The sequence below is a fragment of the Palaemon carinicauda genome, chromosome 39, assembly GCF_036898095.1.
Source record: "Palaemon carinicauda isolate YSFRI2023 chromosome 39, ASM3689809v2, whole genome shotgun sequence".
NCBI classification, from domain to species: domain Eukaryota; kingdom Metazoa; phylum Arthropoda; class Malacostraca; order Decapoda; family Palaemonidae; genus Palaemon; species Palaemon carinicauda.
Window position 1 is genome coordinate 18,513,316 of NC_090763.1, and position 26,839 is coordinate 18,540,154.

Genomic DNA, 26,839 nt, shown 5'->3' on the forward strand with positions numbered 1-26,839 from the left:
GTATCTACTGTAAGCAAATCTCTAGACTTTACCTGTAGCAATAATGCAAAGAACTTTCAGCAGCAGTATGGTACTTGATATTATAGCGAGGACCAACTGTGTGTATGACATGTCGCGCTGCCAATTTGTAGCCATCTGTTAAAACAATCTCTCCAGTTTTGCAACCTGATGTAAAAATATTCCATAAGCATCTCAGCCACAAAAAATCACTAGCACCTTATTCCAAATAACACACTAAGTGCAATGATTGTAGGTATGATGAAGCAAATACTACGCAACAACTGAATCCTATTTTTGGTCCTCTTGATTAAAAAAGCCTACCCAGTAACACAAAAAATGATTAAAGCAACAAGTATTATAGGCTTCATTATTATGTTTCATATCCTCTGCTATATAAATTGCTAAAAGAAAAAACATACCACATCATCTAGGATAACAGCACCATGATTATACAAACAGATGTTGTAATTTGTGGTCTTGCTGAATATTTATACCTTGTTAAAAGTTTAAATATCAATTAAGGATAAAATAAAATGTAATATACCACAGAGATACATATAGATATCATGCATAATATAGCACCTTCTGCGTCTTAACATAAACAGCTATTTCACTGATAGAATTAATGTTGTTGTTTTTATTTTTATGAAAATATTTATCAAAGTAATCTAGCAAAGATATCAAAATATCACATGAGCAATTTAAAATCTCAACTTCTTTCCAAGTCACAATAAAAACCGCAATACTTGGTACAACAATAAAATTCATTTACTGCAGTAAGGAAAATCATAATAATCAAGAAAATATGAAAAAAAAACCTTGTAGTCAAGCTCTTAAAAATATATCTAGATAAAAATATATCTCTTGAATTACAATATACTGTACACAAGACTAAATCTCAAAATTTGTGCTAGTAAAAAGGTCCTTGGTAAGGAATACTGACCTGAGAAAGTACTATGGTATACTGTACAACTTTCCGAGAACAAGGCTATCATTCAAGTATCTTAAAAGGAAGAAGCAAGCTAATATACAGTAAGGGTTAAAAGCTTACCTTTTATACATTAATTAATGTTATCAGCATCACAAAACACTTTTGATATCCTAGGAAACATTTTGATATCTCACTTAGGAACTTTAACAAAAATATTCAAAGGCTACAAGATACTGAAAAATGTAAAAAGAAATGAAAACAAATTGGGGATGCCAATAACACTTACTCTTGATATTGTTGTAAAGCTCATGTTTCATTTCAGGCCCTGCTTTAAAAATGAGCCTCTCACTGTAGCCATTTTGTTCACAAAGAGATTCATTTGTACTATGAACTATAGCATCTGCATTAAGTTGTGTTATATCTCCAGCCCTGAAATACAACAAAAAATAACACATTTCAAGAGTATTGTAATCAGCATTTTCCCTAGCTATACAAGCCCAAACCCTTGAGAATAGGGAAAAGTATTCAGCGGAGCTAGTACACCTGCTGAAATCATTAACAAGATACATTAGTTAATGACAGATGGAGAGTGCCCACTGTCCTATTAAAAACTCATCACTCATTACTTTTGAGCTTTTTGGCTCTGGAATGAGTGCTGGTTGAGATGGGACATTTAATTTTAAAGGTATCGGGTTTGTGTAGCTAGGAAAAATATAAATTACTTTTAAAATATACAGTATTTGTTCTTATGCATATACAAAATTTTGTTGGGTAGTAAGTCATTCAAAAACCAAATTGATTAGTTCTTTTTCTTCCCTGGAATATGCCAAACTGTCTGTTCGCTGATCCATCTGTTCCCATGCGGCAATAGAAATGACACCAGGAAATTTGTATCAGCCCATCATAGGGATGAGTAGGCTGATAGGACCTGGCCAATACTGTATTTTGTCATGTACATAGTACAAGGTCGGTGAAGGATCTTTCACCCGCAAAGAGGAGATGCAATCTGGAGTGAAATACTGAGCAAAAGATGGCCAATGGGTAGGTATGCATTCCACCATCTTCCCCCTCATAAAGAGAGGATGGGGAAATCTACTTCTTACAAGTCCAGTCTAATAAAAATGGTGTTCTGAAATGTAGCTTACCAACATCAATGTCACATTCATGATGCTTTCTGTCTCATATGGGAGCTGGGCTGGCTACACAACAACAAGAACTACCACCACATGGCCAAAAACTAAATTGTTAAAGGACTTATAGGTATGCCCCTTGTAGAGAAGGATTTTAAGGTTGTTTGGCACATCCAAACACCTTCATCCTCCCGATTGCAAGATTCCTCGGAGTCTAGAGTGGAATCAATACCTGACTGCGACTTTGATAGTTTTAGCACATACTGGTACTTCAACTACCCTCAAACGTCAAAATGTATGCTCTTGGTTGTCTCACAATGGCAAAAAGAGACTTTTTTGACACTTCTTGGTTCTGCCAGTGCTGAGGAAAAGTCACTGACGCTCAAGAACTCAAGACTTGGATGTCAGTCTAAGTCCTCTTCTGATAGCACAGCAGAGTCCTCACAGAACACAACAGCAACTCCTCTTGATTGTCTCCAGCTCTTCATGAAGTAAAGGGAAGGAAGGTCTCAAGCTGGGTTTTGTGTAGGAGTTTTTGGTTTGGTCATGAATTTGGGCACAAATTGATACAGTAGACTGTTTTCCAATCAACTGGGAAACACACGAGAGTCCATGCAACTTTCCAAATTTCTTTGCCACAACTGCTAGCAAAATGCCTTGAGTATCAGAACTCAATCTGATAACTTTCTCAAAGGCTCATAAAGGCATGACTAAGAGACCTGAGAAAACTTATTATACACCACACTGGGAGCCTTTGGTTCCCGGGTGATCCAGATTGCTCAAGACTCTTCAAAAGCATCGACAACTCCCTAGAGGAGGAGAGGTTTATGCTCTTTCATCAGTAAACAAGGTTCAAGGCTGAGTGTAGTTTTCCACAGTCATAACCGAGAGGAACTTCTTGGGGAAGATCAACAAATAAGTCCATGATATGCACTGAAGATGCTAACAAACAAAAATACCACTCAGCTTGTGGCTATCTGAGAGCAAACTGGTTAATCTTAGACCTGCCATGATAGCTCTACTGCATAAATCTCCACCCAGATGTACATCTGTATTGTCGACTTGCAAAGAGGTAGGGAAACTATGCCCTCTTGATTCCTGATATAAGCCTCTACAGCTGTGTTTTCGCTCATCAACACTACCGATTGCCTCATCAAACGTTCTTGAAATGCACCTACAGTATCTCTAAGATGTTGATGCAGAAGCATTTCTGCAGCTGACCAAAAACCTGACACGACCAGATCACCCAGGTGCGTGCCCCACCACTCCTTCGACGGACCAGGGAACAGTTGCATATCTAGAGGTAGTGAGTTTTTCTACCAAGAGAGATCAACCATACTTCCTGTCCCACCTACATAGGATTGAATGAGGTATCTCCAGAGGCCAACCAGTGACTGTTTCAACACCACTGAAGGAATCTCTGGTGGGTACGCCCATAAATCCACTACGAAACAAGCTGGAAGGGAGGACAGCAACATAAGCATCACCCTCTATTATTATTGTTGTTGTTGTTGTTGTTGTTGTTAGGTAAGCTACAACCCTTGTTGGAAAAGCGGGATGCTACAAGTCCAACAGCCCAAAGGTTATAAGGAAATAAACAAACTATATATGAGAAGTTATAAATAAAAAATATAAAATATCTGACAGATTAGGAAGATCATTCAACAATCTTGTCACAGCTGGAATAAAACTTCTAGTAAAAACATTAAAATAAATATTTCCTATGTAAACTATAAAAACTTTAATAAAACAAGAGACAAGAAATTGGATAGAATAGTGTGCCTGAGTGTACCCTCAAGCAAGAGAACTCTACCCAAAGGCAGTGGAAGACCATGGTACAGAGGCTATGGCACTACTCAAGATTACATAACAATGGTTTGATTTTGGAGTTTCCTTCTCCTAGAAGAGCTGCTTACCATAGCTAAAGAGTCTCTTCTACCCTTACCAAGAAGAAAGTAGCAACTGAACAATTACATTGTAGTAGTTAACCCCTTAGGTGAAGAATTGTTTGGCAATCTCAGTGTTGTCAGGTATATGAGGACAGAGGAGAATCTGTAAAGAATAGGCCAGACTATTCGGTGTAAGTGTAGGCAAAGGGAATGAATGAATAATTTGAAGTTCTCTGGCATCCTGACTTTGATGGTCATTGACGCCCATATCGTTTATGATAAATAAAGATTAAAAAAATATTCAATGAAAACCAGTAAAGTAAATATGTTATAAAACATAAATAGCATTAATAAGACATGCTTCTGATATAAATTAAAAAATGCCACTAGCATTGTACGACACATCATGTCCTAGGATCTTGGCAAGGATGAACTTGCCATCCTCACTTCAAGCCTCAAACAGATATCTATTTCTTTCTGTACTATAAGTGGGGCATTCAGTCAACAAATGCCTCACTGTCAAGGGTATCAAACAGTCGTCGCAATATGGTTGGTGTTGGCCAGTCAGCAGAAACTAGTGTGTCATCTGAGTGTGACCAATGCAGAGACGACAAAGAGTAGTCTCCCATTTTTGGGGCATCCAATTATACCTCCAAGGGGATATAACAATCGCAATTTCTCTCATCTTATTTCCGGTTAAACTATCCCCAATGCTGTTGCCAATTGTTATAAACAGAATTCTTAATTGCTGGTAAAAAATCATTACAGAGAATGGGATACCTTCTTGGTAGCAACTAAGCTGCAGCAATCTTAGCCAGTAAATCTGCCTCTTCATTTCCAGACACACCTACGTGTGCTGGAACCCAGGAAAATTGAACTGTTATACCTTTTAGGCCAATAATTAAAAGCCACTCTAAAATCTTTAAAACTAAAGGGTTACTAGAATTAAAACCTTCTAAAGCTTGAAGGACACTTCTTGAATCACTAGAAATGGTAAAATTGCCATCCTCTTTTAACACTATTTTCTCAATAGCAGTTATTATGCCATATAATTCAGCAGTAAATATGGAAGATATTGGAGGAAGTGCACCTCTACAGTTAAAAGAATTACTATATACTCCAAATCCAATGCCAGCATCAGATTTGGAGCCATTGGTATATATAAAAGTTGATTCCATATGTTCTTCAACATGTTCCATAAAAAGAGACCTAGCTTCTAATTCAGTCATGTTTTTTTTAACACCTATAAAATATCTACAAAAAGATATCTCTGGTAATTTCCACGGAGGGGTTGATGATATCTTAAATGGAAACACCTTACCTCTAATCATATCAAGACTGTTTAATAATTGTTTTACCCAAAAGTCATAAGGTTGAGGGGATTATGGGTGCAACTCAAAGTATGTTGAGGGCCTTACAAGGCTTGCAGTCTGAAAGGCTAAAGAGTTTGGGAGTCTTTGTAACCTAAACCAATACCGAATAATGGAAGACATTCGGTAATGGTTTAGAGGTAACTCTCCAGCATCAACAAGGAGACTTGGGATAGATGAGGTTCTAAACACTCCTGTGGACAATCTAATACCAGCATGATGTATTGAATCTAATATCTTTAATTGGCTTGAGGTGGCTGAAGAGTATATTTCACACCCATAACTAATTTTGGAAAAAATTAAGGCCTTGTATAATTTTAAAATAGTTTTACGGTCTGCCCCCATGATGTATGGGACAATACTTTTAAAAGATTCAGAGCCTCAAGAACTTTAGCTTTCAACACCTTTAAGTGAGGAACCCATGTAAGCCTAGAATTGAAAATCAATCCTAAAAATTTAGCTTCACCTACACATGGGATCCATTGACCTTTCATGTATATATCCGGATCTGGATGTACTCCCCGGATACGACAGAAATTCTCTTTCAGTAAAATGAGAATTGCATGTCTCCTCCCTTCCTGTTCCTGGGGCTGATATCAGTGGGACGAGGAGCTTTTTAGTGAAATTTCCCGAGTGTGAACAGTGTGATACACGACCATGTGCTATACTCTTTCCTAAGATATACGAGAAAATACAAGTCATAAGAGTAATTTCAAAGTACTGTAATTTTAATTTTAACTTCCATATGGTTTATACATGTATTTGTAAATGATGTACTGTATCTGGATATCACCGTCTGTATCACCAGGCATGTTTTCGACGTCTAATGACATCATCGTAGCAAAGGGGTTAAGAGCTTCCATCTTTGGTACATGTTTCTAGAATCTTGAGACGACGCATCCCGCTTTCTCGTAACCCAGTTGACCCACTGGTTGTGAATATTGTAGGTTAGGAACTCCACTGTCCTGGCGCCAGAGAGAAGAAAGGCAGACATCGCTTCTCTCTTCTGGTCGGTGGAGAAGTCTTTATTCTTGAAGAGATATCCCACTGACCCCACCCAGAAGTCTAACCATGAAGCAGCTTGCAAAGAGAACTTCGCTGCCCGCTCCATGTTTGCAGCATCCATTGCAGTGAAAGCCACCGACAGAGATGCTAATCTATCAAGGGACGTATTTTGGGTTAAGGCCAGAATTGTTGAGTCTAGCAGAAAGGGCGAAGGATCGTCAGCTACATTTTCGTAGTACTGTACTTTCGGTCGTATATGTGGCAGAGGAAGCAAACGAGACAAGTTCACTGACCTGAGGGACTGGGAAACTCCTACACTTGGCCATAGGCACTCTTCTTGGCTCCCTTAACCCACCCAGACCAAGACAAGGCTAACTTAGGTGGTAGTAGCAAAACTGCGGCGGATGGGAGGTAGTAAGTGGCTGTAGAAGTCGTTCGTTGGGGCGCGAGCGATTGGTGGGTGGTGGGCGGCTTTGTCGCTGCTTCGGCACGTCACGGGGTAGGCGTGTATGTCCTACGGCATTCATGTTAGCTTCGGTTGACGTTGAATAGGCATCCTCTTCGTCAGGGGTGGAGGCGTTGATGGAGGTCTTGAAGTGGCTGTCCATAAGGGCGTCGGCTTTGGTCATCAAGTCCTTTATGGGTAAACTATCGACATCGGGTATGGCAGCGCATATAGGTCCGGTTAAACGGCGTATCCAAAGGGCACAAAGTAGGTTCACCTCACGAGGAGAGCCGTCTGCGGCAGGTTGAAGGCGAGCGATACTGGTCATTTCCCTGAGGGCAAGCGAAGCCCTTTGGTCCCCCAACGGTTGTTGCGAGAGCTGAAAAAGCTTTGCTATACGGGCGGCTGGCGACGGCGAGTACTGCTGCAGAAGGTATGTTTTGAGGGCGTCATACGCTATTGGGGTGTCTCCTTGTTCACAAAGCCAGTCGGATATTTCTGGGAAGGTGTCCTCGGGTATCGCCGCGAGAACATAATCTGCTTTGGTGGTTGAGCGAGTCACGCCCGATGCGAAACTGGACTTCTGCGCGCTGAAACCAAGCAAACGCCTCTCCGCTGGTAAACGATGAAAGTTTGAATAGAGCGGCCGTAGCACCAACTGCCGTAGAGTCCGCCATAGTACCAACGATGGAGGGGCGAGGGGGTGGGGGTGGAAGGCAGTGGGAGCGAGTCGACTTCCGGGGTCACCAATGTGACGAGCCGAGAGAGGGTTGTGAACTCAAAGGCAGGATGCAATCAACTGAGTATATTTATTAAAAAACACTCTCCTTTATATACAAAACCTCAAGGCAACAGGAAAATACATGTTCGAGAAAATGACAATGTTACATAAGCGACACGCCAACATGTCTATTCTGGTTCTTTTTAGTGCGAGGGAAGAGCGCAGATACAAGCATAATATATACAAAATAATTTATGTACGATCGTGTGACACACGGTTGGTACACCTTTCTCTCTTGCGGCTGGGTGGTAAAGGTTGCAAGGAGCGTGGAAGCCTTACTCATTGCCTCCTTGGGCTGTATGTCCTTCAGGAGCATGGGAGGAGGAACTAGTACTTCCACAGGTGGAGCCGAAGGTTTAAGTTAATTCCATTCTATCAGAGAGAGCAGATAGTTCTCGGTAAATGAGACCTTCCTCGGAGACCTTGAGCCCCTGCTTGTACTAGGAAGGTGAGAGTCCCTTGATGGGAGTGTTGACAGTCAGTGTCCCCGTTTCCTCTTCTGGGACTTGAGTGGAATGATGCCAAGCCTCTACCACTCAGGGTCATGGCTGATGTTGGAGACCTTAGAGGCCAGGTATTGTTAATACCTGGAAGACCGTTGAGCAGATGGCGAGTGAGGGGCTGCTTGAGGTGCTACTGTGCCTGGGGTCTGAAGGAGGACTATTCCTCCCAGAGGACTCTGATAATTAAAAAAAAAAGTGTGGAGCACCTTGCATGAGGATAACTGGAGGTTTGTGGGTTGGTCCTTTGACTGCCTGCTGAAATGCCTTCACATGTTCTGTGATCCAGGGTGCGTCCTTCGTAAAGAAAGGGGCGCCTGTTGGAGCGCTGCACAGGTGCTTCTTTTCCTTTGTTGGTGTTACAAGTTAAGTTTGAGGACGACCCGCTGGTCTGTCATGTTCGCCTAAGATGTTCGTTTCTCTAGGAAGGCGAATGCATTCTGCTTGCAGATTGCAAGCAAGTGCACTATCGCCAACCACCAAAGTAGGAAGAACAGAAAGAGTGGGGCATCTCACCAAAGGGGCGATCCCCAGCGAGTGCGATAGCTGTACCACAGTAAGGCAAGCCGAATGTTGGCGAGGTAAATGTCAGCAAGACGAACGTTGGAGGAGTGAACGTTGGCAAGGCGAACGTTGGCGAGGCAAATGTTGGCGAGGCGAACATTGGCAAGGCAAACATTGGCGAGGCGAACGTTGGCAAGCCGAATGTTGGCGGGGCAAGGAGCAGCTAGCACCTGTATAGGTGTGCGCAGTTAAGGTGGCAAACATCTGTGCCTGCTGTCTCACTGTAAAAGCATACCAGGATGGCAGAAGTTCATAGGATTGGCCTTGATTTTAGTGGAGTCTTTGACTGTGTTAATCATGAGGCCCTTGTTCTCATACTCAAACAGTTGGGAGAAGGATAAAGGATGGCCCTACAACTATATCAAAATGACCACCATGGGGCTCTCTAAATGCTTGTCCAATCATTTAAAGAAATATTCCTGAGTTCGGGCTACCAAGGTAGTGCACACCTGTGGTAAACGCAATGATACAACATGATGCCTGGGCAAGTATGTTCTTAAGAACTCTCTGTGAGGTTGGCGACCAAACGAGATATCGTATAGATCTTAGATAGGTGAGGAGCTCACCCAGCCAGCTCGCTAGTGCTCAGTGAATAGGTGTGCCACACTGTGCAAGAATCCTTTGCAAGACTAAGATCTGTGCTTCCACGCGCCGAAGTGGCATGAGCCAAAGCAGTCTTACTCGTCATGCTTCCTGCAGGAGGTTGACCATTGCTCGTAAAGAGACGAATAAGGCTGCGCTGAACTAGCTACATGCTGGTGCATAGGCAGAATAGCAGGTTCTCCCTTGTGATAGGCAAAAACCCAAGATGTAGATCCATAGGGATCTGGCCGCGAAAACATTGGACGTTTTGTAGTGTCCTACGGACATGATGGTGAGGGGCTAGTACTGTAAACAGCCGCCTAACCCTATCATCATCTTGCTCAGAAAAGCAGTACTCCGAAAAGCTGGAAGGGGGCACAGACGAATCCAGCACCCATTTGTGGAAGCCCCAGGGGGGGGTGGACTATATTCCACAAGTAAAGAGCAAAATGGTTTGTATTAGGTGTTCTAACAAAAAATTATTGGAATCTTCTTGACACCCTGTTAATAAAATAGGTCCTTTAAGGGGTTAGAGGAAGTTGAAACATTTCTTCTTTATTTAATACACATTCTTATCTCTGTAAGTTTTAAAGTAGTGTTCTGTTACTTGGGGATTTACTGTACTGTATTATAGTACATTAATATATTTTGAAAAAAAACTATCATAAGTGATATAATACAAATTGCAAGTACATACTGTGATCAGTCAACTGACCTTTAGTAATTATCTATATGAAATATACACAGCTTTTAGTTGAGGAAGTTGTAACTGCCTTAAATCTCATGATAAAAAAGATATAGAAAAATTTAAAATTAGCAAGGATATTTCTTTATAAACACTTACCAGAGGGAGAGTTTAGTGTTAAACATCTTATTGACTCTGAAGGGTGGCGTTGCATGATTGGGTATTGGTTGAGGAGGTAGAATGGGAGTGGAACTAGGATCTGATACTGCCCAGACAGGCAGTGACCACACATCTACTATTTTCATGTTAATGCCAAGAGGCTCCATGATGTCCCATGCTATAGTTCCTGAAACTTTAGTAATTATAAAATATATACAGTGAAATGCAGCTATGCATAATCAGTCTTACAAGCAAAACAACTTTATGACTTTACAAAAATACATTTATTACATTTCTAATTTAGAGATAATTCTCCTAATATTTTACAAAAGAAAAGAGGATCCAGCTTAAGCTAGATTGTATCACCTTTCCATGAAGTCACTATATCCTAAAAATAATTAATATTACCACATTTGAAACTTGTTTAACCGAACAACCTAACCAACAGCTTATCATAGTATTACAGCTGTAAATTAATTTAGCAAATCATAAATTATGTAATAAATAATGAAAATAAAAATAATTCACCACATAATCAGCACATACAGCACTGTCTTTTCATATTTCACTTGGAATAACTACAGTACCATTTTGACAAAATAATACTAATGACAAAATTCAGTATTCTGAGGACTTCTGCAATCTCCTACTAACGCTCTACTGATTAACAGAACTAGCAAGTTTACATAAACATTTTGGAGCAGTAACCCATATCATAGTTGTCATTTCCATAAACATTAAAAGTAAATTATGGTAACTCATTGTTACTCGTATCTCTCAATAATTTTCTTTTACAAGTGATAAGAGACTAAATTAAGATAAATGACGGCTCAAAATTTTTGTGATGCTATTAAAAATCATGAAAATTTAGAAAATACAAGTGATTTTATTGAGTTTGAGAAAATTATCTAACTAGAAGTTTGTTCACCTAAATCATTTCCACTGCTAATTTACAGAACACTCAATCTTGTAAATTTGCAATCAAGATGCCCTTTATGAGAAACATTCTTGAGGGGAATCAATCAATAGTGCCATGACAACTAATACTGTACAAAACTCAAAATTTTTGCAAAATATTTGGTATTTTTCCTAACTATAAAAAAACCTGTGTCAATAGGAATGTAACTCCAGCGATGCCATTTAAACTTTGAAGCAACTCTCACTTTGACCTCTAAACTAGAACTTGCGGGCAATGTAACTTAAAAGGGCTCAGGTTTGTATAGTTAAGAAACATAAATTACTTTAAATATTTGTGATTCGTTCCTACATGAATAGAAGCCATTGTTCTTTAATAGGAGACTCATCTTTAGGAATGCATTAGTCCATATAACCAAAATTGACTGGTTAACTAACTGGAGATGTCAATGTGCACTGGCGCTCTGGAGTGAAAATCCAGACTCCTGTAAACCTCTTAACTATCTCACCACGTAAATGTCACAGGTGTTAGGCTAGGTCCTTACCAGAAATTGGTAGACAGTCACGAAAGAATCTACTGTATATCATCAAGGATATGGTGTGTGAATGCATGAACATTTATGAGATATAGCTTTATATACATGCAGTCCATCCTCTCCCTCATATGGAAACTTTGGGGAAATACTTTAATACAAATGTAATTGTTAAGAAAAGTTCATAACAACATGACTGATGCACCCCAAGAGGGGAAGAAGGAAAACCCTTCAACACTATCATCATTCACTCTAGACTTCCGTTGCAATGGCTATCTTTGACAAGATACTTCTTGTCCCGTAAGGGAGCTAAGCTTGCCACAGAGCCTATTGCTCAGCTAACAGTTCAAAGGTTAAACTTATCGAGGGACTTGTGGGTATATTTCCGAAGGTAGTGGGTAGTGGAGGTCGTCTAGTGTTTCCAGACTCATGTCTTCAGCACTTACGCCATGGACAGATTCTTCCTGAAGGCGAGAGTGGAACTGATATCTTTGACGTTGTGGCTATGCTCTACATGGTCTGTCTGCAGTCTCTCTGGATGCAGGATATGCACGTGTGATAAGAGATGGAAAAGGCCTTGAACCTGGTATCAAGGTTAGAGGGGTCTCGGTCACAAACTCAGGAAATTGCTAATAACAACTCCTTTTATCATTCAGAACGACTTGTGATAAAGATGTCAAAAGCTCATCAACTGACTTTGCAGAAGCAAAATAGCAAAAAGACTGTCTAGCGAGTCAGATCTTTGTTTGACGCTCATCTCAAATGCTTGTATGGAGCATGCATAGGAGATTTGAGAATACTGGTCACACACCCTAAGGTCCAGGGGTGGCCAGGACTACCTGAAACTCCTTAAGGACATAAAAATTCCCATGAAGAGCATATGTTTAGTTCCTCAGTCACAAGACTTTACTGAAGGCGGAGCAGTAGCTTTTGCAAGCCATAGCTGAGAGGCATTTCTCTTGGTAAGGACAGGTACGAGGAAGTCCAGGATCAGCCAAGATTGGAGAAGTACCGCTTATACACCAATCACAGGTCTATTTCCTTGAAAGACAGCTGCAGAGACTAGCCTCCATACATCTCTTGAGCAGTCCTTCGCAAAAAATCTAAAGCTCAGAGGTCCAGTCATCCTGACATCTGGCATGATCAAAATGCAATTGATCTTCCAAAAAATCAGGGGCGACAGGCGAAGGTGTACAGTTGATCCCGTCGGCGGTGGATAGTGCCCTCGAACCCTTCCTATTGTTCTGAAACAGGGAAACAATGCACTAGGAAATTCCTGATTAGTCATGTGGCAAAAAAATAAAATAACCAGTCAAGGGAATGCTGCACTCTTTTCCATCAGGTTATCGTGCAAGTCCTTTTCTTCTGGGAAACACACCCTGAAAGGCAGCATAACTGACAATGCACATACTGTACTTGGTTTGGAACAAGACTGGGAACCTATAATGGAAGCGTAAGCTCCAATATCGTGTACTGAGACTCCTTCAGTTTTAATGGCCATTCCAGGTTTACTGAAACGATATTCCTTTTATCAAAGGACTATGGTTTGTATATGTGCAAGAACAAAAAGGTTTTGTCAATTTAAAAATTCTTGTCACATGCTGACATTCCATGTAAAGGTAAGACAATGCAAAACATAATATTATATTTATATTAGAGATGGAAAGTAGTTTGTGCTGTATGTGCGAAAAGTGGGAGTGGAACAATTTTCATTCCACATGTATTCATTGTTATTAAAACTAGGTCATATCACCACACATTCTCCTAGACATGCAGTTGACATACATCAAAGTGAAATGACAACCATTGGAAATTTTTTGACTACTTTGTTAGTTTTGTTAGCAATAGTGAAGATATACATTAACTTTTAAAACCTGTTCCTCTGGTAGATTATAATTACAATCATTGAGAAATGATTTGTGGTGTATCAGCTGATGATGAAACAGCCCTGCTGCTGAGCGTTAATTGAAGTGTAAGTTATTTTGGACTGAAAGTGGAAAATGTAATTAAATAAAAAGTAAAGTAATGAAAAAAAAAATTATACCCATTCCTTGCAGGCATCTCCTTTAGCTTTTCCAATTATTTCAATTCATTTCCATTACAAGAGAGCATAAAAGTAAAATTTAACTCTCCTAGATTTTTCAAGTAGATTCTCCAGAAAACCCTCGAGTGTTATGGTTGATATCAATTTATTTTTCATGAAAAATATAAAAATTATAAATCTTATGACATAAAATTACAATAAAGTATACAGTAATCCTAAGCTAGAAAATTACTAAAGCATTTCTAGTTTAAGTAAGATCATACCATAATTGGAAGATTAAAGGAGATAGTGGATATAATGGAGAGGAGGAAGATAAATGTCTTGTGTGTCCAGGAGATTAGATGGAAAGGAAATTGAACTAGAGAGATGGAAAATGGGTATAAGCTCTATTACAGCAGGTCACGAGAGGGGAAATGAAGTTAGGGTCATAATAAGTAATACTGTAACTGGAAGGAAAAAGTAGTAGAAGTAAAGAGAGTAAATGATAGGCTTTTAAAGATTCCAATGCTAATAGGGGATCAGAAAGTAAATACAATTTCAGCATATGCCCCTCAGATGGGTCGCTAAGAGCAAGAAAAATCAAAAATGTTAAAAGTAATGTTTTCTTTTTTAACTATACAAACCTGAATTCTTTACTTATAGAGGAATAGAAAAAGTAGTAAAGGAATACAACAAATTTCTGATAAAATTTGTATATTTTCCTAGCTATACAAACCTGAGTCATTTATATGGGGTTTACTCCTAAGTCGATTCTCTACGATCAGAAAGAAAAAAAAATGTGCCTAACTGGCAACTGTACTAGGTAACTCAACTGCTGGGCAGTGCCACAAGCTGCTACGAGGCAAGCTTCACTGTTCTCATGGTTGATTCAGGAGGAAAATCTCTCCTCTAGCTGCTCTTCATTCACTACTTACTTATGGTGGATTACCTGATATGACAAATTCGGAGATAATTTGTATTTTTCCTAACCATACAAACCTTAGCTATTTACATAGGGTTTACTTTCGGCGTAGGTGAAATGACGAGCCATTAGATTTTAACGAGGGTTAAACTACCCCCGTGCTAACTAGCACGGGGGTTGGGGAGGGGTAGCTAGCTACCTCTCCCCCCCACACACAGGTGAGCTGCTTCACTTCACTTAGAGGTAGGACTTGTCTTGGGGGACAGGGCTGGCGGGCAAATATGTGTAAATAGCTAAGGTTTGTATGGTTAGGAAAAATAAAAATTATCTCCGAATTTGTCATTTGTTCCGTAACTGAAATACAAACCACGCTATTTACATAGGGTGACTTACCCTTAGGCAGGGTGGAAAGTCCCCAGCCTTACTGGCTTTGGCTTACCCGGGGACTCAGAATCCGAGTGAGCAGCACTCGAGAAAAAGAGTCCCTGCACCTCGCAAGTTTCTTGCTACGCAAGAAACGAGCGGCCTACATAAGTTGTGTGTGGAGAAATGAAGTGTGACTCGTCCTAGGAAGTTGACCTGAAGTCCTTTATATGGAATTCTAGGCTAGGACGTCCCAATACCACCTCGTCAGGGTATGGGGGACGCGACAGTATTATTCTTAATACTAGGAACACAAGGAAGCATGGTTTACCTGCAGAGGTTTGAGGTCAGCTATGCAGAGACCCAGGATGCTGCATTCCCCAAGAGAGGGGAGGATGAAGAAAGAAGTAAGGGCCAGACATACTCTTTCATTCACGCAGACTAAAACCGGGTAACAGTGCCCTCAACCTTCTGCTACTTGTCCATTAAGGAGCCTGAGGTTAGACCAGCTGTTGTGCAGCCACCACAGGGCCGATAGAAAAAGTATCGGGGCTCCTGTGGGTCACGTCCTGCAGGTAGTGGGCTGTGAAGGTTGTTTGACGCTTCCAGACCAGAGCTTGTAGCATCTGCGTCACAGAGAAGTTTCTCTTGAAGGCCAGGGACGTGGCGATGCCCCTGATATCATGTGCCCTAGGGCGACGTGACGGAGGAGGGTCTGGATTCAAGGCATGATGAATGGTCCGCCGAATCCAGGCTGAGATGGTATTCTTGGTGACCCTCCTCTTCGTCCTTCCGTTGCTCACAAACAGAGCTTGCACATGGGGACGGACTGCAGCTGTTCTCTTCAGATAACGTCTCAGACTTCTTACTGGGCAAAGTAGCAGATGATCTGGGTCATCTGTTACGGAACGGAGACTCGTAACCCTGATGGAGTCGAACCGTGGGTTCAGCACTCCAGGGTTCTGAGTCTTGGCAACAAACTCAGGGATGAACCTGAACGTTACCTCCTCCCATCCCCTTGAATGGGCGATGTCGTATGAGAGACCATGAAGTTCACTGACCCGCTTGGCCAAAGCCAGAGCGAGCAGGAATACCGTCTTCCAAGTCAGGTGTTGGTCAGAGGCCTGGCGTAATGGTTCGAACGGGGGTCTCTTCAGAGCCCTGAGGGCCCGAACCACGTTCCATGGAGGAGGTCTCATTTCCGACTGAGGGCAGGTAAGCTCGTAGCTTCGTATGAGTAAGGAAAGTTCCAGCAAGGATGAAATGTCTATTTCTTTCAGCCTGAAGGCTAGGCTTAAGGCTGAGCGATAGCCTTTCACCGCCGAGACCGAAAGGCGCATTTCCTCCCACAAATACACGAGAAACTCCGCTATTGCTGGAATAGTGGCATCGAGGGGAGAGATACCCCTCCCACGACACCAACCACAGAAGACTCTCCACTTCGCCTGGTAGACCCCTGCGGATGACTTTCGCAGGTGTCGAGACATCCTTTCCGCAACTTGTTGCGTAAAGCCTCTCTCAGTGAGGAGACGCTGGATAGTCTCTCGGCGTGAAGCCGAAGCGATGCTACGGCTTTGTGGAAGATGTTGCAATGTGGTTGTCTGAGTAGAAGCTCTCTCGGGAGTTCCGTCAGGAGCTGCAGAAGGTCCGGGAACCATTCTGCATGATGCCATAGCGGAGCTATTAAGGTCATCGACAAGTTGACCGATAGTCTGGTCTTGTTGAGCACCCTTCTCATCAGACAGAACGGTGGAAAGGAGTAGACGTCGATGTTGTCCCACCGTTGTTGGAAGGCATCTTGCCAGAGTGCCTTGGGGTCTGGGACTGGAGAGCAGTACAGCGGCAGCTTGAAATTCAAGGCTGTCGCGAACAGGTCCACTGTCGGGGAACCCCACAAAGTCAGGACTTTGTTGGCTACTTGAGGATCCAAAGACCACTCGGTACTCACTATCTGCGAAGCTCAGCTCAGACTGTCGGCGAGCACATTCCTTTTGCCAGGAATGAAGCGAGCTGATAGACGTATCGAGTGGACTTCGGTCCATCTCAGTATCTCTACCGCAAGATGGGATAGCTGTCGTGAAAAGGTACCTCCCTGCTTGTTGATATAAGCCACTACTGTGGTGTTGTCGCTCATCACCACCACGGAGTGGCCCGCCAGGGTCTGTTGGAACTGTTGAAGGGCCAGAAATACGGCCTTCATCTCTAGCAGATTGATGTGGAGGTACTTTTCTGATTCTGACCATAGGCCTGAGGCCCTCTGGTTCAGAACGTGGGCCCCCCACCCTTCTTTTGATGCGTTCGAAAACAGCATCAAATCCGGGGGAAGGACGAGAAGATCCACTCCCTTTCGAGGGTTGTCGTCGGTCAGCCACCACCGCAGGTCCGTCCGTTCCGCAGGTTCTATCGAGACCAGAGAGTCCGGGGAATCGATGCCTTGATCCCACCAGGACTTGAGCCGCCACTGCAGAGATCTCATCCTGAGGCGGCCGTTGGGAACTAGACGGGCCAAGGAGGCTAGGTGACCTAAGAGACGTAACCAAGATTGGGCTGGAAGGTCTTCTCGACTGAGGAAAGGCTCTGCAACCCTCCTCAGCCTTGCTATCCTGTCGTCTGATGGAAAGGCTTTGTGGAGATTGGTGTCTAATATCATGCCTAGATATACCAGTCGTTGTGTTGGGAGCAGAGAGGACTTCTAGAGATTTACCATGATCCCTAGATCTTGGCAAATTGCCAGAAGCCTGTCTCAGTGTCGAAGAAGGGTCGACTCCGAGTCTGCCACGATCAGCTAGTCATCCAGATAACGGAGGAGACGGATGCCGTTCCTGTGCGCCCACGAAGATATCAGTGCGAACACTCTGGTGAACACCTGAGGTGCTGTGGAGAGACCAAAACACAGCACCTTGAACTGGTAGATCTTGTTGTCTAGGCTGAATCTTAGGTACTTCCTGGAAGACGGATGGATTGGGATCTGGAAGAAAGCGTCCTTCAGATCCAGTGTGTACATGAAGTCTTGCGGTCTCACTGCAAGTCTGACCATGTCTGCTGTCTCCATGCTGAACAAAGTTTGCTTGACAAACTTGTTCAGGGCTGAGAGGTCGATGACGGGTCTCCAGCCTCCAGACGCCTTCTTTACAAGAAAGAGTCGACTGAAGAAGCCTGGGGAGCTGTCTACGACCTCCTGGAGAGCATCCTTCTTGAGCATGGTCTCGACTTCTGCCCGAAGGGCTAGCCCCTTTGCCGATCCCATGGCATAGGAGCTCAACGACACTGGATTCGCTGTCAGGGGAGGTTGAGATGTTATGAATGGAACGCGATATCCTTGTCCGATCACAGAGACCGTCCAGGAATCGGCCCCGTGTTGGTGGCCCCTGTGCACGCAACTTTGCAGGCATCCCCCTACAGGTTGACACGCAGGGGGATTGCCAATCCTAGCGTTTGCGGCCTCGGCCGCTCCTAGGATTTCTGCCTCCCCTGGAGGACTTTCCGCCCTTCTTGTCTTTGACAGGAAAGGGCTGCTGTTTAGACGCCTTGGTCTTAGCTGCCGGAGCCTGCTTCAGTGTCCTGCGAGGCTGCTGTTGCTGTTGAGGAGCTGGAGGTTTGTAGGGCCGAGATGTAAGGGCCTTCTGGAGGAGCGAATCATGACTCGTCTTCCTCCACCTCTCAGCTGTCCGTTCTATATCCTTGGGCTCAAACAGGTTTCCTCCAAGGATGGAGGAATGTCTGAGCTTGCTGACATCCATAGCAGGGACCTTTGGGTGGAACCTCTCAGTCACCGCATCACGACGCTTTAGAATCGAGTTAGCCCACAGGTTAGTGACTTGGTGAGCCAAAAACTCGATGGAGCGCATGCCCGAGAGGAGGAAGGTCTCCAGGGCCTTCCTATTGCTCTCCTTGGACAAGTCCTCACAGTGCAATAGGATGCCCAGAGACCCTAGCCAGACATCCAGCCACAAAGTGGCCTGCATGGCACACTTAGCGACTTTCTCTTGGCTTAGGATCTCCAACGCTGAGAATGTCACCTGCCGGGCATTGAGTTTCTCTAGAGAGAGACCCCTGGTGAGCTCTTCCACAGAGTGGTGGAGGGGAAGAGCTAAACAAGACTCCTCCATGATCTCGAAGTACCTCCTCTGCTGAACGCGAGGAGGTGGGAGGAGCTTGTTCCCGGCAGAAGAACGGCTGGAGGAGGCGAGCTCGGAAAGCTGGCCCTCGACCTTGTCCCTGGCACTCTTCACCCCCTGGGACCAGGGCAGGGCTGCACTTGGTCCAGGACCGTATCCTTGCCTTCGCGAGGGGCGGTCTCGGGGTCCTTAAAACTATTGAGTTGCCTCATTAGATTAAGGACCTGCCAGAAGGCATGCTCTGACTCGCGTTGTTCTCCTCCTTGTGGACTGGCAGCTAAGTCTCCTGTCCCCAATGGCTCTTCTTGGGGGGACACGCGGACGTTCTCCCAGGGAATGGTTGGCTCTGGACGAATCCTCGAAGATGACTTGGGGATTGTCTTTGAGTCCTTGGGCTCCCTCCTGGGAGGGATACAGGACTCTAGCAAAGAGGCCTGGCAGGTCCCTCCTACGCGAGACGTTTCTCTTCCTTGAGGTGGGGTTCCTCCCATTGGTGCCGTGGGAGAGTGCCTCACCTCGCTGGATTCTCCTGAGGACGGGAAAGGTTCCTCCGCAGGAGAAGGAGAAAACGCCTGCAAAGGGGAAGGGGCCTTCCCGACGGACCTCTTGGGAGCCAGCTTCTCCCTGGGAGAAGTTACCGCAAAATCCACTCCTCTCCTTCTCTTCAGCGGGGGCAAGGGAGCCTTTGGTTTTAGTCCCAGATCAGCGAAGGCTGGCTTCATAGCCTGCACGACCGCTTTCATCAAGGAACCAAACCAAGGCTGGCGGCTGACTGACGCAGTGTCAGCGATTCCCGCTGGAGGGAAGGGGATCGGCTGATCCTTAGGAGTGGATACTACTGGGCCCGCCTGAAATGAAGAAAGGGAAGAAGAATGTTGCCTGGACCTCTCCGATGAATCTTCCTGCTCCTGGACGCGTGCTCGGCGCTTACGAGATGGCGATCGCGAGGACGATCTGGAAGCACGCGGCACCGGCAACTCGCAAGGTTGGGCGCGCTGCGAAACCCGGCGGGAATCGCGTTGGGGGTCGCGCTGGCACTCGCGCGATGGAAAAACCACTGGGTTGCGTGTGGGCGCTGAGTAGCGCGCGAGCGACCGTTGGCGCGCGGGCGACCGTTGGCGCGCGGGCGACCGTTGGCGCGCGGGCGACCGTTGGCGCGCGGGCGACCGTTGGCGCGCGGGCGACCGTTGGCACGCGGGCGACCGTTAGCGCGCGGGCGACCGTTGGAGCGCGGAGATGAGGGCGCAGGCGCGCGGGTGAGTTGGCGCGTGGGCGAAGGTGTGCGTGGATGCACAGGTGAGGGTGTGCGCGAGTGCCCGGATGATCGCTGGCGATCAGGAGAGCGATGGCGCGTAAGCGATCGGTGGAGCATAGGCGAGCGTAAGCGCGTTGGCGAGCGATGGCGCGTTGGAGAGCGATGGCGCGTTGGCGAGCGATGGCCCGTTGGCGAACGATGGCGCATTGGCGAACGATGACGCGTCGGGTGAGCAGGCGACCGACTGCACACAGGCGAGTTAGCGCGTGGGCGAGTCGGGGACCTGTGGCGATCAGACGCGTGGGCGCGTTGGCAAGCGTTCGCGCACAGGCGAAGGATCGCGCGGGCGCGTAGGAGAACGCTGGCGCGTAGGAGATTGCTGATGCGTAGGATGGCGCGCAGTAGCGCGAAGAGAAGTTGCCAACTGGGGCGCAGGGCCAGGGGGCGCTGATGTGCTCGAGGTCGAATGCTCGTGGGCGGGCTCAGGAGTCGACTCGTGGGCGCGCGGGCGCGCATGCACTTTAGAAGTGCGCACAGGAGAAAATGCACGGTGGTGCGCTGGCGGCGGTCGACGCGCAGGGGAACGCTGGCGAGGCAAAAGCTCAATGTCCTTGCCTGCGCCCAGATCCGAAGGTCGTGGACGCGTGGGCAAAGGTTGGCGCGCATCAGGACCTGGGCGCGCAGTAGTGCGCTGACGAGCAGAAGGTTGACGCCGCTCAGGAGACTGTTGACGCGCAGTGCGCGCAACAGGGACAGAAGAGCGCTTGCGCGCAGGCGAGCGCTGGCGAGCAGGTAAACGCTGGCGAGCAGGAGAGCGCTGGCGAGCAGGAGAACGCTGGCGATCAGGAGAGCGCTGGCGATCAGGAGAGCGCTGGCGATCAGGAGAGCGCTGGCGAGAAGAGTCTGTTGACTCATCCGCAAAAGAGCGCTGGCGCGCTGGCAAGCAGGAGAGCGCTGGCGATCAGGAGAGCGCTGGCGAGCAGGAGAGCGCTGGCGATCAGGAGAGCGCTGGCGATCAGGAGGGCGCTGGCGAGAAGAGTCAGGTGACTCTTCAGCAGGAGAGCGCTTGCGCGCTGGAGCGCGCTGGTGAGCAGGAGAGCGCTGGCAAGCAGGAGGGCGCTGGCGATCAGAAGAGCGGTGGCGCTTGCGCGCTACTGAAGGGCGCACAGATGAAACCTGGCGCGGAAGGGACTTGCCCACATTGTGGGATAAGCCCTGCTTGAGTTAACAAGGAAGATCTGGCAGGCGCAGGAGATCGCGAACGATCTGCGGAGAGGTCCAGTGATGTCACTGCCACGGTCTGCTCCCGACGAGAAGAATCCTTTGCAGGGGACGACGAAGATGAAGACCCGAAGAGAAGGCGCCTCTTAACTCCCTTGTAAGGAGAAGGCAGGCCTCGGCGGCGAAGAGGAGGGCGAGCCCTACGACGAAGATGACCTCGAGGCAGGGTATCACCGTCGTCGGTCCTCCGAAGAGGAGTCTCTGTTAGTGCACTCCCCCGAGGGGGAGGAACACCCGCAGGAGAGACCGTTGGACCCAGCTTCCCCCTCGAAGGATGTTCGGAAGGGGAAGCTGAGCCTTCAGCAACATCCGCAACAGTAGCAGCAGGGGTTTGACCTGACCCGTCGGACGCTTCTGCCACAACAACGTCGACAATAGCCAGAGGGTCTACCTCTGGTATTACCGGCGACTGTTGGACAGCTGCCCCCAACTGGATCAGATCAAACAGGGCTTCCTTGGAGGGCGAGCCTTTAAGCCCCAAGGAAGCCCAAAGCTGGAAAAGATCATTGTTAGATACAGTCTGGTCATAATCAACAAAATCAATAATGTCCTCCCCCGGAGGAGGAGGGGGAGCTGCCTCGCTATGGGAGGTAACACCCTCTCCCGAACCCCGAGATTGGGAAACAAAAGAAGGACCTACGCTTCCACTCGGCGGCCTCTCGCAAGAGACCGAACGAGTGGGAGCTTCGGAGGAGGTTCAGGCAACGGAAGAAGAGTCCTTGGAGCCTTCCTTCCCCAAGGCAGTCCCTGAGGGAGAACGGTCTCGCTTAGAACTCTTCTTACGCCGCCGGGCAAACCTCTCCCACTGGGAGGTAGGCCACTCCCTACATTCCATACAAACATTATCACTTTCACACCATTGACCTCGACACTGCGGGCAAAGGGTGTGAGGGTCTGTATCGACCGCCGACATGTATGTTCCACAGGGGCGGTCGAGGAGTCCAGGGCACTTCCGCATAATGGGAAGAAAATGTAGAGGCCAACTTCAAACACACAACTGAAAGAAAAAGAAAAACAGATTAAGGCTGTCAAAAATGCGAGGACGAGACAGACACGTCTGTACATCGTCCGAGCCAAAAGTGAAGTGAAGCAGCTCACCGGTGTGTGGGGGGGAGGGGTAGCTAGTTAGCACGGGGGTAGTTTAACCCTCTTTAAAATCTAATGGCTCGTCATTTCAGCTACGCCGAAAGTAAACCCTATGTAAATAGCGTGGTTTGTATTTCGGTTACAGAACAAACTTTATATTAATCTGTATAGATCCTATAGTGATTTCACATTCCAGCAGAAGGATGACTATTCGCTTTTGGGGATGGCTCTGATGAAAGTGTTGAAAGTTTTCTTTCGTTATCACCCGAGAACACCACACTCGACTTGAGACTGCCATTTCCTCCGTACTGAGGAAGTGCTGTTGAAAGGATCCTACCTTTACACAACTTGTACTCCTATAATGATACTACTGTACAGTTATCGGCATTGTTCTCAGGAGAATTTTGGATTCACACTACAAATTCTACCTTATTATATCCTTTTCTGATGTGTGAGCATCCTCTAGAATTTCCACTGCCATCTGACACAGCTACAACGATACCGTGCCTCCTTGCCTGTTGATGTAGATAACCAAAGTGGTATGGTCACTTATCATTACCAACAAATGACCTGCGAAAAGATGGCAAAAATGATAAAAAGCTAGATGTGCTCCCTTTGGCTCTAGGACTTTTACATTCTCCCATTTTTCTGCCTAGGACCAGAGCCCTGAGGAGAGATATTGACGCAAAAGGGCTCACCAACCTTCCTTGGATACGTCTGTGAAGAGGAAGAACTCTGAGGATGGAGACGACACAGGGCATCCCTTTATGAAATTCGACTCGGTAACCAACAATGAAGATCCTTTAAGGATTCTTCCCCTATCAGGACTGGTGAGAACAGATGGTCCAGGTGTTGGTACCAATGCCGATCCAGCTCCCACTGTACAGACCGGAGGTGAAGGCGCCTGCAAAGAACAAGGTGCTCTGACGTACCAGATGGCCTATTAGGTTCTGGCATCTATCGCCGGCAAGTGGAGTAGACAAAGGAAGGGTAGGGCCACATCTCTGAGATGGGAGACTATTTCCTGGGACGGAAACACCTTCTCTATGTACATGTTGATGTCCATGCCTAGATATGTCAGTCTTCTTTTGATTTATTATGATCCTCAGATCTTGGCAAAATGAAAGAAACCTGTTTCGGCGGAAGAAAAGGATTTCCACCGACTCGGCCAGGATTAGCCAATCATCTAAGCATTGAAATAGCAGAATATGACAAATTCGGAAATGATTTGTATTTTACCTAACGTTACAAACCTTTAGCTAATTATTAGGGGTTATTACTTTTAGCGAAGCTGAAGGGAGGAGCCATTAAAATTTTGCGAGGATTAACTACCCATTCCGCTAGTTAGAGGGGGTGGGGAGTTAACTTGCTACCGCTCCCACTCCCACACCGGTGATTTAGCTCACTGGGCTTGGAGGTAGGACATCAAGGGGGATTGGGCTGGCGAGTAAGTTTGTATAAATAGCTAAGGTTTGTATCGTTAGGAAAAATTCAAATTATCTCCAAATTTGTCATTTGTTCCGTAACTGGAATAAAAACCTACGTTATTCATTAGGGGTGACTCACTCATTTGGAGGGTGGACGTCCCTGCCAAACTGGCTTTTGGCTTTACCCAGGGGGCTCCTTATTTTAAATCAGTTTGCACCAAAAAATAAGGAGTCCTTGCACCTCATTAAACCTTCCTACGCAAGGTCCGTGGCCTAAGCAAGCTTTGTGTTACGATGTTTAGATGTGTGACTGTCCAGGTAAAATTTATTCCGAGTCTTTGAAGGAAAACTGTTGTAACCAGGAATTTCCCAACATCACCTCGCCAAGGTATGGGGACACAACAGTATTAGCTTAATACTAGGAACACAAGGGAGCATGGTTTACCTGCAGTGGTTTGAGGTAAGCTTATGCAAGGAACCCAGGATGCTGCTTTCCCCAAGAGAGGGGGCGGATGAAGAAAAGAATAAGAGCCAGTCAAACCTTTTCATTCACGCAGACTAAAACCGGGCAACAGTGCCCTAAACCTTATGCTACTTGCCCTATAAGGAGATTGGGCTATTATACCAACTGTTGTGTAGCCACCATGGGGCTGATAGAGAATGTATCGAGCCTCCTGTGGGTCCCGTCTGGCAGGTAATGGGCTGTGAACGTGTTCTAATCTTTCCACACTACGGCTTGTAAAGCCTGCGTCACCAAGAAGTTCTTTTAAAGGTGGGACGTAGCTATGCCCCTGACATCGTGGGCTCTGGGGGAACGTGAAGGAGGAGGGTCCAGATTCAGGGCATGGTCTATGACCTTGCAAATCCAGGCAGAGATGGTATTCTTAGTGACCCTCTTATTCCTCCTTGTGCTGACGAAAAGTGCAGACACATGGGGACGAACTGCGGCTGTTCTCTCAAGGTACAGCCTCAAACTTCTCACTGGGCAGAGTAAAAGAGTCAAATCAGGGATCCGCTACTCCCAGATTCTGAGTCTTGGCTACAAACTCAAGGACAAAGCCGAACGCTACCTCTCCCCATCCCCTTGAATGGGTGATGTCGCATGAGAGACCATGAAGTTCACTAACTCGCTTGGCTGAAGCTAAAGCTAGTAGGATCACCATCTTCCAAGTGAGGTGGCGATCTGCTGCCTGGCGTAATGGCTCATAGGGAGGTCTCATTTGAGACTTGAGAACTCGATCCAAGTTCCATGGGGACCGTCTCACTTCAGACTGAGGACAGGTAAGTTAGTAACTCCATATGAGTAAGGAAAGTTCTAGCGATGAGGAAATATCCATTCCGTTGAGTCTAAGGGGTAGGCTTAAGGCTGAACGATAGACTTTAACCGCCGCAACTGAAAGGCGTATTTCTTTATGCAAATACACGAGGAGCTTGGGTATTGCTGGAATAGTGACATCAAGAGGAGAGATACCCCTTCCACGAGATCAACCACAGAAGACCTTCCATTTTGCCTGGTAGACTGCTGCTTATGATTTCCGCAGGTATCCAGACATCCTGCTAGTAACTTGTTGCGAAAATCCTCTCTAAGTGAGGAGATGCTGAATAGTCTCTAGGTGTGAAGTCATAGCAAAGCTATGGCTTTGTGTGAAGATGTTGGCATATGGTTGTTTGAGTAGATCGTGTCGTGAAGGAAGTTCTCTTGGAGACTCCGTGAGGAAGTGCAGAAGGTCCAGAAACCATTTCGTATGATGCCATAGCGGAGCTATGAGAGTCATTGAGAGGTTGACCGATGTTCTGGACTTGTTGAGTACCATCCTCATCAGACAGAACGGGGGGAAAGGCGTAAACGTCGATGTTGTCCAACCGCTGTTGGAATGCATCTTGCCAGAGAGCCTTGGGGTCTAGGACTGGGGTGCAGTACTACGGTAACCTGAAGTTCAGGGCCGTTATGGAGAGATCCAGTAGGAGAACCCCACAAAGTCATGACTTTGTTGGCTACTAGATGATCCAAAGACCACTCGGTACTCACTATCTGAGATACTCTGCCCAGGTTGTCGGCGAGCACATGCTTTTTGCCTGGAATGAAGCGTGCCGATAGTGGTATCGAGTGGACTTCGGCCCATCTCAGTATCTCTACTGCTAGATGGGACAGGGACTGCGAAAAGGCACCTCCTTGTTTGTTGATGTAAGCCACTACTGCGGTGTTGTCGCTCATCACCACCACTGAGTGGCCAACCAGGAACTGGTGGAACTGTTGAAGGGCCAGAAAGACGGCCTTCATCTCTAAGAGATTTATGTGGAGGTACTCTTCTGACTCTGACCAGAGGCCTGAGGTCGTGTGGTGCAGCACGTGGGGCTCCCAACCTTCTTTTGAAGCGTCTCAGAACAGCATCAAATCAGGGGGGGGGGACGAGAAGATTGACTCCCTTTCGTAGGTTCTCGTCTGACACCCACCATTCGAGATCTGTCTGTTCCGCTGATCCTATGGGGATCAAGAAGACCGGGGAGTAGACGGCCTGATTCCACCGGGAATTGAGTCGCCACTGGAGAGATCAAATCCTGAGGTGACCGTTGGGAACTAGACGGGCCAGAGATGAAAGGTGTCTGAGAAGATGTAGCCACGTCTGGGCTAGAAGTTCTTCTCATCAGAAAAAAAGGTCTTGCGACCTTCCTCCGCCTTGCTGTCCTGTCGTCTGATGGGAAGGCTTTGTGGAGATTGGTATCTATTATCATGCTTAGGTATACCAGTCTCTGCGTAGGAAGCAGGGCAGACTTCTCGAGGTTTACCATGATCCCCAGATCTTGGCAAAGCCTCAGAAGTTTGTCTCGGTGTTGAAGAAGGGTTGCCATCGAGTCCGCAAGGATTAGCCAGTCG

At 46.1% G+C, this 26,839-nt stretch overlaps 1 protein-coding gene across 5 annotated transcripts in view; it reads right to left on the reverse strand.

The window, feature by feature from the left end:
* The window catches only part of LOC137631052 (protein GDAP2 homolog), a 97,241-nt gene that overhangs the window by 54,527 nt on the left and 15,875 nt on the right, over positions 1–26,839 (reverse strand). Inside the window, exons 2-5 of one of the 5 annotated variants that reach the window (XM_068362643.1) lie at positions 13,390–13,476; positions 10,042–10,228; positions 1,218–1,360; positions 33–165 (exon numbers count right to left, since the gene is read on the reverse strand). In XM_068362643.1, the coding sequence (XP_068218744.1) occupies positions 33–165; positions 1,218–1,360; positions 10,042–10,208 (443 nt within the window). In that variant the 5' untranslated portion in view covers positions 10,209–10,228; positions 13,390–13,476. Of the gene's footprint in view, positions 1–32; positions 166–1,217; positions 1,361–10,041; positions 10,235–13,363; positions 13,477–26,839 lie in introns of all 5 variants that reach the window. The other 4 variants (XM_068362642.1, XM_068362641.1, XM_068362640.1 and 1 more) reach the window with 4 other exon arrangements.